This window comes from Trematomus bernacchii, unplaced genomic scaffold, assembly GCF_902827165.1.
Source record: "Trematomus bernacchii unplaced genomic scaffold, fTreBer1.1, whole genome shotgun sequence".
NCBI classification, from domain to species: domain Eukaryota; kingdom Metazoa; phylum Chordata; class Actinopteri; order Perciformes; family Nototheniidae; genus Trematomus; species Trematomus bernacchii.
This window is the reverse complement of record NW_022987698.1, coordinates 11898365-11910855: the sequence shown is the minus strand read 5'-3', so window position 1 is coordinate 11910855 and position 12491 is coordinate 11898365. Positions and strand designations below refer to the sequence as shown.

At 39.4% G+C, this 12491-nt stretch overlaps 1 protein-coding gene across 1 annotated transcript in view; it reads left to right on the top strand.

The window, feature by feature from the left end:
• LOC117489875 (plexin-A2-like) overlaps positions 1-11644 on the top strand; it is a 68609-nt gene extending 56965 nt beyond the window's left edge. The window contains exons 25-31 of the mRNA XM_034139433.1: positions 1145-1248; positions 3363-3459; positions 4075-4274; positions 5081-5250; positions 5531-5743; positions 8015-8165; positions 9366-11644. Coding sequence (XP_033995324.1) covers positions 1145-1248; positions 3363-3459; positions 4075-4274; positions 5081-5250; positions 5531-5743; positions 8015-8165; positions 9366-9461 — 1031 coding nt within the window. The 3' untranslated portion in view covers positions 9462-11644. The remainder of the gene's footprint in view (positions 1-1144; positions 1249-3362; positions 3460-4074; positions 4275-5080; positions 5251-5530; positions 5744-8014; positions 8166-9365) is intronic.
• Positions 11645-12491: the final 847 nt, after the last annotated feature.

Genomic DNA, 12491 nt, shown 5'->3' with positions numbered 1-12491 from the left:
CTGTACGTGGCGCTTTAACTTCCTCCAGAAAAAGCAGTGAAGAAGCATGGTTGCCCTTCTGTTTATTCACCGTGGTGGGGGCCGAGGGAACCGGGCAGAGTTTTTCGCCGGTCAACGTGTGTAAAAGTTTAAATCTTCCGGACAAAATTATAAAAGTGCCGGTCAAAGGTCTTCTTTGTTATTTATTGAGCTTTAAAACAAATGAATAACGACTCTATATAATAATAAAATACACGGAGCCTGTCCTCTCTTCTGACAGCCTCAGTGTCTGTCTCATGCAGCAGCTGATCCAGTAATGAGTGACCCGGCCGACAGTAAAAAATAAACATATTTATAACTAGTTTAGGTAGTTTGAGAGGTAGGCTAATTAAAATAGCTAAGGGTGATGATCTGACTTGAAGTGTGTGTTTTGCTATTTGGCTATACGCAAGAGAAATATGCGGATACAACCCATTTTCGTTCCCGTGGGGCACCAGCCTGAAAATGTGCCATGGAACATGATATGTTGGAATGATGACAGGTGGGAAGAGTACGGCTTGTAGTGGGCTTGTCAGGGGAGTTATCACAGGTGCTGCACTGAAGACATTTGACATCAACAAAGGGCTCCAAATCAATTTCCGGAAGACAACTTCCTCCTACCTGTTTACAGCCCCAACCAGGGCAACGCTCAACAACACTGATGTTAAACCTTACTGACAGCTCACCTACACTTAGGCTTACGCCCACAACATGTCATCTAATTCTGAATGACTTGGCACAAATCCAGCTGACACGCACCTTCAAAGGTAGTGTCTGATTCTGCTTTGGGTTTGTAGTTTACACTTTAAAAAGGAGCTCTTATAGGTGAGGGATTTGGAGAGGATCCGTTTCTTCCTTGTTGCTTTGGGTAGCTTAAATCTCTGTGTCATTTGTGTTTTGTTTGCAAAATCACAATCAAGAAAGAAATGCACATTCAGCCGTCTTGCTACGGGTGACAGCTTGCTAAATTGCAAGAACAAACTAACAGCACAAAAGTTCACCTGCAGCGCACGGGAACTTTGCAAGACAAACGATGGACATTAGACAATCTGTCAGGCACTTAGGATACAAACATTCCCAAAATGACAAATGTCACACATTTACTATTGATTGCTTTTTCCTTCAGAGTGGCGGCAGGGCAGAACAGCGCGTGTGGTCCTGCAGGATGAGGACATCACCACCAAGATAGAGAGTGACTGGAAGAGACTCAACACACTCATGCACTACCAGGTCTGTCAATAATGTCAATACTCCACCATAAGAAAAGCATAATGAAGCTTGATGTGACTAGTGTGTGTTTTGTTGAGCAATGCCAAAAAGTAAGCCCTAAACCTTAAACCAATGGCTGCTTTTTAAGTTTTTAATTTATTATTAAAGTAAGAATCTCCTTGATTAAAAGATCAATTATTTTGTCTACAGCATGTCAGAAAAGACTTAAAAATGTCTATTTGCATTTCCCACAGCCAAAGGGGATATACATAGATTGCTTCTGCTGTCCAAATAACGGTCCAGAATCCAAAGATTTTCAATTTCAAAATATATAAAAACAGTAAATCAGAACCACTTCACATTTATTATGTCATGTTATGTAATGTTTTATGTAAGGCTTGCTAGTTTGAGAAGTGACTCATGATTTGAATGATGAATGATTTTCAAATTATGAAACATAGTTGCAGATGAATTTATTTCAGCTGTAACTAATGATGAACGACAGAGCTCGTTCACTCTTACAAAGCCTTTTTAAAAGCTGTGATTATCCAGTTGCTCAAGGGCATCACACTAGATATTGTTGATGAAGGACACAGCATTACTCATTCATATTCATATACCCTCCCCCCCCACCCCTGCCAACATTTTGTCAACCCCTTGGTCGCAAGCACGCTTAGTCAACCGAACATGCACTTGTGCTCCTGGGTCTCTCACAACATCTTTTTTTCAGCTCATAAATACAACTACACAGGTCACCAAACTCAGATGAGTCATCCTGCTCAGCTGTCAATCAAATGTCTGTCCTCACTATCACCTTTTGGCCAAATGTAACACTCGCACACAGTAAGCATTTCAAGGCAGCATACTTTTGTTTAAACAAAGAGATAAATAAAGACAAAGGAGAACTGCATTTTTCGGCACAAAAAAGCATGTTTTTGACAAGATTCTCTAGTATCTGTCAAGGAGAAAAACTATTTATCTCATTCATTCTTAACCATGGTGCCAGGTGTGGAAATATTTGTTATGTTGCTAAGCTGGATTTAGCAACATTTTACAGCTCATGCAGAACAGTAGTGTGAATTTAGTTCACGTGTCAGACAACCAAACCCAGCTACAGTATACAGTATTTACCTGGGACTACAGAAATGACAAAATGTAGGACCGACACTTACACTGAGCCTCGGCTGAGCAAGCTTTAATTAAAAACATCCACAGCCAGTGAACTCTATGCGAAATGACCCATAGATATTTTATAATTAAAAGGAGCCCTATTGTGCTAATTTTCAGGTTCATATTTGTATTTTGTGCCTCTACTGTGACATGTCTCCATGCTTTAATGTTCAAAAAGGGCTTTATTATTCTCATACTGCCTGTGCTGTAGCACCTTTTTTCACCCTCTGTCTGAAACCAGAGCCCAGTCTGCTCTGATTGGTTAGCTGGACGGCTCTGTTGTGATTGGCCATTCGCTTAGAGATTTCGAGAACCTTAGCCTATCACGTATCAGTGTGTTGGAGCCCTAGCCAATAGAAGCATCACTGTTACATATTGATGTCACTATGTTACAGATGGAAGCAAGGGAGTCAAATGGAAGTGTTTTAAGGCAGGGGGGGGGGGGGGGGGGGAGTGTGTAGGAGAGAAACTTTTACAGGAAAAGGAAACCCCAAAACGCATTGAAGGGCCCATCTAAGACAAAATCAGGACAACTATGCCCTCTTAGTCTAGAATCGATGTAAAATACACACAAGTAAAGGAAATAAATACGTGGTAGACACAGTTTTGATTCAATTTTTTGTTTAAGTTTGAAGTATAGTTAAGTGTTCTGGTTTTAAGTTTAAGCTAAGTACATTCTACAGTACGCATTTGTAATATGAATACGTTTAGTCCTACACTGTAGTTAAAGCTGATCAATGCTATACTTTCTGTATAGTGATGATAATGGAGCATATACAACTTTTGTTAAAGAATGTGTGAATTTACCTTAAGGACATTATGTATAGTCCAATTATATGTCTAGTGATTCAACTGCCGATGGACTATTCAAAAGCTTTTGAATTCAAGCCGCCATTGCTCTTGACCTACAGCTGCATTCCACTTATTCATAAAAATAATAGCCTTGTCTAACCTTTGTCTTGCAGGTGTCGGAGCGCTGCGTGGTGGCCTTGGTGCCCAAACAGATGTCTTCTTTCAATATTCCTTGCTCAGCCAGCTTCCCACGCAGCATCAGCAGATACGGTCAGTGCTGTTTCAAAAAACAAAACAAATACTTAATATTCATTCAGCTCACAGCAGTGTTGCTCCATCTGTTGCCGTCACTCATCAGTCTGTGGTAACGCACATTAGCAGATACTGTTTTGCAGCACATTAAACAAAAAGAAGTGCTATTTTCAAACATATTCATCCAGTCTTATCACTTTAGATCTATACAAACTACTGATCTACAATCAGAGAGACACATTTAAAGATACAACTAACACTTGTCTTTCACATGAGGTTTCAAATGTTTTCAAAAATACACAAAACAGCAAACATGATGACAACAAGAGCAGAAAGCACAAAGTGACAGAAAGTAAGGATCAGAGCCAGGATAGAAAACATGTCTTTAGTGAATGAGTGCACGTCTGCATCATTACTATGACAACCAATGAAAGAATGGCAGCAAATGATTACACAGTCTGAACACACAGACCCAACATGTTCACTTGCAGATCACAAAGAGACAATGCGCCTTCAATTCAGATCTGAAAGACAAATGTGCCTTTTCTTCTTTTATCAAACGAGATGTATTCTCTCTACAAACTACACCTAGAGCATTTTAGAATATATTTTTCTGATTATCTGACCATCTAGGTGTGGACGTTCCCTTCCGCTCCACGCCCACCAGCCCTGACAGCCCCCACTCCCGTGTGCCCATGCTGACCCCTGACATGGAGAGCGGGGTCAAGGTTTGGCACTTAGTCAAGAACCACGACCACGGGGACCAGAAAGAGGGCGAGCGCGGCAGCAAGATGGTGTCTGAGATCTACCTGACGAGGCTACTAGCTACAAAGGTACAATATGGCTAGTTTGTTAGCCGACTAATGGTGGAAGTTAATGCAGCTATTCCTATATGAACAAAGGATAAGATGACTATGGGTATTGTAATAGGTGTCGCTCACAGTTATGAATCCACAGAGATTCATCACCCCACGCTGATCTTTGATAAACCCTCTGTACGCTACCTGTAATATCTCAGTTAATGTTTTCTTTAGGATTTAATTGTTTCCATCCGACAGGTCGCTAACATGATGTTGGCAGTTCTGATTGAATTCCTCGTTTACGTCTCACAACTTAATACCTTTCGCAAAGTGCTGTTAGTTAATTAAAGTGAATTAATTAACATTTTGATTGCCTTAAAGTATGTGGCAATGGTTGGCGGCACGATGACTTGACCAACAGTCTTGAGTCTGAAGTGAAAATCACAATTTGCCACAACAGTCCAAAACCCAAAGATATGAAAATATTTCATTTACAAAGATATAAGCGCGGCACTAGGATGGTTTCAGAGATCTACCTGACACATGTGCAATATGTTACATACATTCTAGTAAAACGTATGCAGGAGATAAATGTATTTAATAATTAAATGTTCATTTTGAACATGTTTGATTACGCATTTCAATACGATATGACAAAATGAGAGGCAATTGATGTCACAGAGTTCAGTTAGATTTAGGAATTATTTTATACAATTTGTACCAATTTTTGTCATCTTCAGTTGCCTTTTCTATGCATTTGTAGCCTTTCCACTTGGATTGTATGTAGACACCACAAGCAGTCAGCACTAGGTCTCAACTCTATGTTCTATTTTCTATAGGGCACCTTGCAGAAGTTTGTGGACGACCTGTTTGAGACCCTGTTCAGCACTGTGTGTCGGGGCACCGCCCTGCCGCTCGCTATCAAATATATGTTTGACTTCCTGGACGAGCAGGCCGACAAGCACGGCATCCACGACACGGACGTCCGTCACACCTGGAAGAGCAACTGGTGAGAGGGAACCTTACTTAACTTCCACTGTAGAGACATCACGCTTGCTGGCAATATTTTCTATAGAACTTTTAATAAAAACAGGCAAAGCTTGGGGCCAAGTGAACAATTATTCAACCCTTAATGCCACCTTATCTTATTCTATGCTGCTCTTTGAAGAACTACCAACTTTTGTTCCCTTGCACAAACTAACTTTATAAAGGTCACAATTAAAAAGACGAAGACTAAAATGTTCCCGTCTCTTACTCCTTTGTACACTCTACTCTTTTATTTTCCACAGCTTGCCCCTGCGCTTCTGGGTTAACGTGATCAAGAATCCCCAGTTTGTGTTTGACATCCATAAGAGCAGCATCACGGACGCCTGTCTGTCGGTGGTGGCCCAGACCTTCATGGACTCATGCTCTACTTCTGAACACCGTCTGGGCAAAGACTCACCCTCCACCAAACTGCTCTACGCCAAGGACATACCGCATTACAAGAGCTGGGTAGAAAGGTGTGTATGTGTTTGCGCCCATGCAAAATCGAATGCCATTCTCAAGGATATAAAAGATTATTGAAATCCCCACTGAGAAGTGATTGCTTGTCCTCAAGTCTCAACAGGGTCAGTTCTGAATCAGGGCCTATATTTGCATAGGATAAGGTTTGTTTTGTTTAAGGTTGTTGTTAGTGTCAGGTTGAGACGTTATTTTAGGAGACAGAAGAGGCTTGTAATTCGAGATAGAGCCTCAGGACTCTTGACGAGATGATAATGATAGTTGTCTCTGTTATAACCTTGTCACTATGAGAGGTCGTGTCACTATTACGATGTTCTGTGTGTGGTTTGATAATGCCTAAATACTGGTATTGTATTTGTACTACGCCAAACATTGGTTGCTATTTATGTTCTTTTTTTGACAAGCCATACCAGGTTTTGTCAAAGTAATACATTTGCTGTCACTTTTTTATCATTTACCAAGTTTACATAATTACACAGTCATACGCAGGGCTGGGAGGTTTACTTTTTTTTTTTTAAAAGGCATTCCGGCACAATTACTAGTTATATGTAAAATAAAGGTAAATCAGCAACCTAATGCCTTGTGTCACTATTTAAAAGTAATGTAACCTGATTACTTGGTGTCACTTTTGGTGTACCTCAATATCAAATGCAATGCCCATAAATGAGATAAGAGATATAAATAAGATAACTTTTTATAAGGTGTATTATGTAAGACAAAATAAAAATGTAACCGTAGAAAAAAAGAAACCAAGATATCTTTTTATCAACAATGTGTCATCTTAAAGTATATGCTAGGCCTACAGTAGGGATGCATATCGTTGACTTTTTTACGATACCGCTACCACTGAACGATACCGATACTCGACCGATACATATCGTGATACTTTCATGGGAAAGTATCACGATCATCCCGCAATTACTCCCATGAAGCGCTTTATGATATAGTTAACATGTCAAATGAATATTAAAATTAATTGTGGGACTTCAACCTTTTAGTACTGAACAAACAATGAAAAACACGTTTGACAACAAGGGCTTGAAGACTGTACATTCCTGTACTCTGATTTTAGAAAATGTTTTGAGAGGTTGGATGTGTTGCCGCCTTTCCCAGAAATAAACTTCTTGCAGTGGTTACAGACCCCACCATTCAGACTGGCAGTGGTTACAGACCCCACCATTCAGACTGGCAGTGGTTACAGACCCCACCATTCAGACTGGCAGTGGTTACAGACCCCACCATTCAGACTGGCAGTCATATGCAGCCACACTTTAGATTTTCGTGGAGACATCGAGCTAATGAAAAAACGAAAGCTAACCGAAAGGCTCAGACGTTCGGGAGGAAGGTGAAGGGCATTGCTTGGCAATCAAGCCAATCACCGAAGTCGTTGCAAGATGCGCGATCTGATTGGCTGGCGTAAAAGTATCGAAAACCGGATCTGATTTCTGTACGGCATACCGTAGCCGCCAGTAACCGGTATTTCCGTAATACCGGGAACCGGTATGCACCCCTTGCCTACAGAGTAGTTTTCAGAAGCTGTTTTAGTTCAATACATTATTAAAAGCAATCAAAGTTTTTATGTTTAATAAATACGGTGTGGTCTATTGCATTAAAAGATCAAAAGGAACATTTTAAAAAATGGAAGAAAACCAAAAGGAAAATTCAGATAGTACAACTTAACAATATATTGATCTTGATGTTATTGTAACATTGTAATTCTGCTATAAATTCCCATTTTCAAAAAATGTACCAGAAATCCGATTAAGATTTTTATTTTTATCCTTTTTACGTTATCCTGTAACATGTTATCCATTACTCTCTGGTCTAAAGCCTGCTCATACAGGGCAACGGAGTCATGTCCTTAGTTGATGCAAGTAACACTTGGATTGGTTAATCAGATCTCCCTGCAATGCATTAGTATAGAAATGGCATTGCATAGAGCTATTATTGCAAATTGTGGCACAATTAATGATGCCGCTCTAATAGGGTTGGAAGTAACAGACTGAATGTGTAATCAAGTGAAAGCTTTCGTAAGTTAAGGCATATGTGTGTTTGTTTAGCAAAACAGAGTTCTGGTGTGGTTTGAAGTCACTGTGACTGAATGACTGAACCTATGAGTGATGCCTTTCCTTATTCCTGCCAACATGCCTGCCTTTAGATATTCTTTGAGCTCACACAGCAGTAGACTGAAACTAGGTGAGGAGAAAAGCTTTTATATGCATGCCCTTGACTCTGACTGTGTGTGTGTGTGTGTGTGTGTCTCCTCTCAGGTACTACGCTGACATCAACCGCCTGCCTGCCATCAGTGATCAGGATATGAATGCCTATCTGGCTGAACAGGCCCGCCTTCACTCCAGTGAGTTCAACATGCTCAGTGCCCTCCATGAGATCTACACTTACGTCAGCAAGTACAGCCAAGAGGTGAGGCCCAGTCAACACTCTGTATCATGGGGATGTGCTGGAGGGGTCCTGATGGTGTGGTTAGCCGACTGAAGTTGGAATATTTTTATGTTAAAGCAGCTATTCTTATAGCGGCACATAATAAGATGACTATGGGTGTTTTAAACAACAGTTATCATGAGACTCTGAATCTTGGTTAAACCCGTTATACGCTACCTGACTAGCACCAAACTGCAAGAAATTCCAAAATTCCTTAAAAATATTTTCCTGACGAATCAGAATCAGGTTTGTTGCCAAGTAAGTTTACACATACAAGGAGTTGGCTTGGTGTATAGTGGTGCAAACATAAACACAGTATGAGGAAATAAGTTGTAAGAGAATGATCATGAATTAGACAGATTAAAAAAAGAAAATATTTCAAAACTAGTTGACATTAAAAAATAATAAGAAATGTTTAATATAAATATACAATATCTAATAACTAAGTACAGTGAAAATATGGCAAAAGACAGTTTATAAGAGTTTAATTGGAGGGCTGTGCAGATTTAAAAATAGGTAGAGTTGTACAGAAATAAGCTAAATATTCAGAATGATAAACAGTGCTCATAGTATCAAAAGAACAAGATATTGTTCTCATGATGTATGGTGAGTTTATTGTGTCAATCTGCCAGGTCGCTATCTTGGTGTTCTCAGGTCCTTGTGCTTCCAGTTCATTGATAAACATTTCAATTGCCCTACAATGTTTGGCAATGTGTGGCAACATGATGACTCGATCTATTCTTGTTCAAAGTCTTGGCCTATAAAATGTCTGAAAGAGTGAAAATCACAATTTCCCGCAGTCCAAGGTGGCATCTTCAAATGTCATGTTCGGTCAGTTGAAAGCCCAAAAATCTAAGATATGAGGATATTTCCTCTACAAAGATACAACCTGGAAAAGCAGCTACTGCATGCATTTGAGCAGCTGGAACCGGTGAATGTTGGTTTTGCTTAGGTTTACACATATGCACCAACTTCTGATCAATCAAATGATAAATTCAAATTGACAATATATTAGGAACTAACAATCAAGTGCAGCCACATGTACAATACTATTAAGTGTGGAAGTTGTTGGAGTTGTAAGTCTGTTTTATCTGTATTTGCATATTTGTATGATTCCTATTTCTGAACAATAAGCCTCAGTTTCATAGTTTGTGCCCTTGTGTGTGTTTTTGTGTGCTTTAGATTATTGAGGCACTGGAGCAGGATGAACAGGCCCGGAAGCAGAAGCTGGCATACAAACTGGAGCAGATCATCGCAGCCATGTCTATAGAGAGCTGAGACACCTCCATACAGACAGACACACAAACACTACAACACATACTTTAACAGATGAGTATTAAACCCATCAGCAACACACGTGGTACTCTCATGCACACGTGAACACACACATACAATCACACCTAAGCACCTATACACACACACACTCAAATCCTGATGTACACTGTCATTGCAGACTCAATGGACCTACTGTATAAACAAACGAAAGAGATTAATACACGCATACAAATGTACATACACACTCCGCAACACACAGATCGCCCCAAAGCACGACTTTTGAATCCCATGTCATCGTTTTTTCAGAAGAAACTCCAGCAGGCAAACACCCAACTTCTAAAACGCTCCTATAGAGAGACACAAAGAGGATTTGGGCCATCACGGTTGCTGAATTTGCAGCCAATTATTTTCCGCTGGGTAATGGTTGTCTTTGTAGTCGGTGCTTATACTAAATGTGTGTGTGTGGCATGGCTGGAGCTCTGAAGAGAACAGCACTTAATAAAAGAATGACTCAACTTGAAAAGTCACTGGAGGAGCTCAACAAAGACAGGAGCCAATTTAATGGGATGGCACGTTTGGCGAGACAGGATTCAAAGTACTTTTTATATGTCAAAGATGAAGGACTTGTGTTCGCAGTACATATCACGGGCTTGGACTGACATCGCCGTTTGGAGCAGAGATGTGTAACTTTGTGTTGCTAAGCCTTTCCCTATTGCCTTTTAAAGGCTTACTAAAGAGAAAACTAAAGACTGTGATGCCATTACTTTTCATTTCCACACTTGAAGCTCCCTGTCCTTGTTTTTAAATGAAGATTTAATGAATCGCAACTCCGCCAGGGATTGAACAGTACACAATTTGGCATTGAAAAAGGTGAGGCTCTACAGCACTGCAAACCTTCAAATATGAAATATATGTAGATATATTTCCGGACCAAATCCCGGGGTTTTTGTGCCAAATATAATATGTCTCATGTTTCATTCATGTTAAATGCTCCCGTAGAAGTTATTAATAATACATGTCATTGTACGGAAAAGATCCCATTTAAGATAGGACATTTTGTACAGTGATGATCTATAGACCACCAATTCAGCCGTTCAAAGATAAGTGGAGACCAAATTGAACTGTAGCAGAAAGCATGATTAATGATGCTTTAAGTCTGATCAGGAATCAGATTAGCCAAGCCCTGGCCAACAGCGCCCCTCTCCCCCTCCCCTGTCTCATCAGTCATTGTTTACATTAAGCGCGATACTTGAAATTCACCGAGTGTACGAGATATTAAGAACACCTGCTGCTCCTGTGAAGTAATCCGATCAGATTAAGTTTGATGAAGGCTTTGATGCCTTATTGATCCTCCCAAAAAAATCTATTTTGAACATAACCTGGAAATCAAATCTAAGAAACTAGCTGGGAGGAGTTTTCTCCCTGGAGATATTTAAGCTGCAGGTGCCACAAAAGAGAGTGTAGCGGTATAAAGTAGGTGATTTTAATATTTTGTCCACAGAGTGGATATATGATTATTGATACATGTATTTGGATCAGCATATGGTCCTGTTGCTTCACAGCTCTTAACATCCTTCCATCTTTCAGCATAAAGTTCACCTGTTTTTATTTTTCCATATGTACATTTGACCTGATTGCTTGCTGTATCCTTGCTGCTGTATTTATAGAGTGCCATATCTTAAACTGCAAACGATTATCATGATGAAAAATCCAGTCTGAGGCATCGCGGTCATTCAGGTTTTTAGTTTTGATTGTTTGTATTTCACCCATTGCAATGCTGAAATATGAACTTATTTCTGTGCTTTAGACTGTTTCATCGCTCAATGTAAAAGTCACATGGACTGTCTATCAGTGTCTTTCCGGAGCGCTGCTCCTTTTACCATTTCAGTATCAGTGGGGTTAATGTACTCCCCACAGGACCTTTATTCATGCTAATCTAGAAGAGCAAGATACAATTATATAAATAATAAATACATTTCCTGTTAAGTGTTGAAATATGGCAGAACTCATCTGTTTCATGTGTGGTTTGATGATGATAATTTATAAATGTGTTGTGCAATAAACTGTCAGACATTTAAACTGTAATGTTTTTTAAACTATATATTGTTGTAAAAATATTGTACATAAAAAAACACTCCTATTTTGCAAGCAAAAGATTCACTTTGTACTGTTGTTATACATTAAATGCGCAGCTGATGAAAAGGATTTCCGCCTGGTTTCTTTTCTGGTGATGCGAAATTCGGAATAAAGCCCTTGTTGAATAAACTGTAAAGCTATTTGACCTTATAATACTACATTATACTAATACAATGAATGAATACAATGTCCTTGGCGTAGAGCAGTTTGGTGGAGAGATGATTGTCCAAAGCATCTTAAAGGAATACTATTCAGGAATACTGACTTTCTATGTTGTTTACTTCAGAGACAAAGGTCTGCTGTTGACGTCAGTTCCGAGCCAATCTGAACTCTGCCACACATTACTGGATAATCTATTCTTATTACGTTAGTGGACCACTAGCATGCTAATTTGACAGTTAAGCTATTATTGGCTTTCCTTGAAAGGGTTTTTCTTCAGCTTTTTCTTCAACATTAACATAATTGTTAGACACATACACAAACGGCATTAGCCATCCTCTGACATCACCACCCGCACGCTTTAATCCAGTTTTGTATCAATGAGGAATCCATTATCTAAGAAAATAGTAACCAACTGATGCTCCAACATTATTCATCATAAAAGAGTAAAGTTGTGAAGAGTTTTTCTTAAATAACTGACAGAATATTTTTGGTGCTTTGGTATGTTTTGGTGCTCAAAATGTAATATTTGAACATAAATTAACCACACATTTGGGGACATTATAGTTTATAATACAAATTGTATTTGTTATTGTGCTTTCTTTGCTTTCACCGGCCAAGGGACTGGGATATGATTTAGCTTAAAACCAACATTTGATACGGTCCAACAAAAATTGTGACATTTATGTTTAGAAGTGTCCACGAACCCTTCTAATTTAATAGATATATAAGAAACAA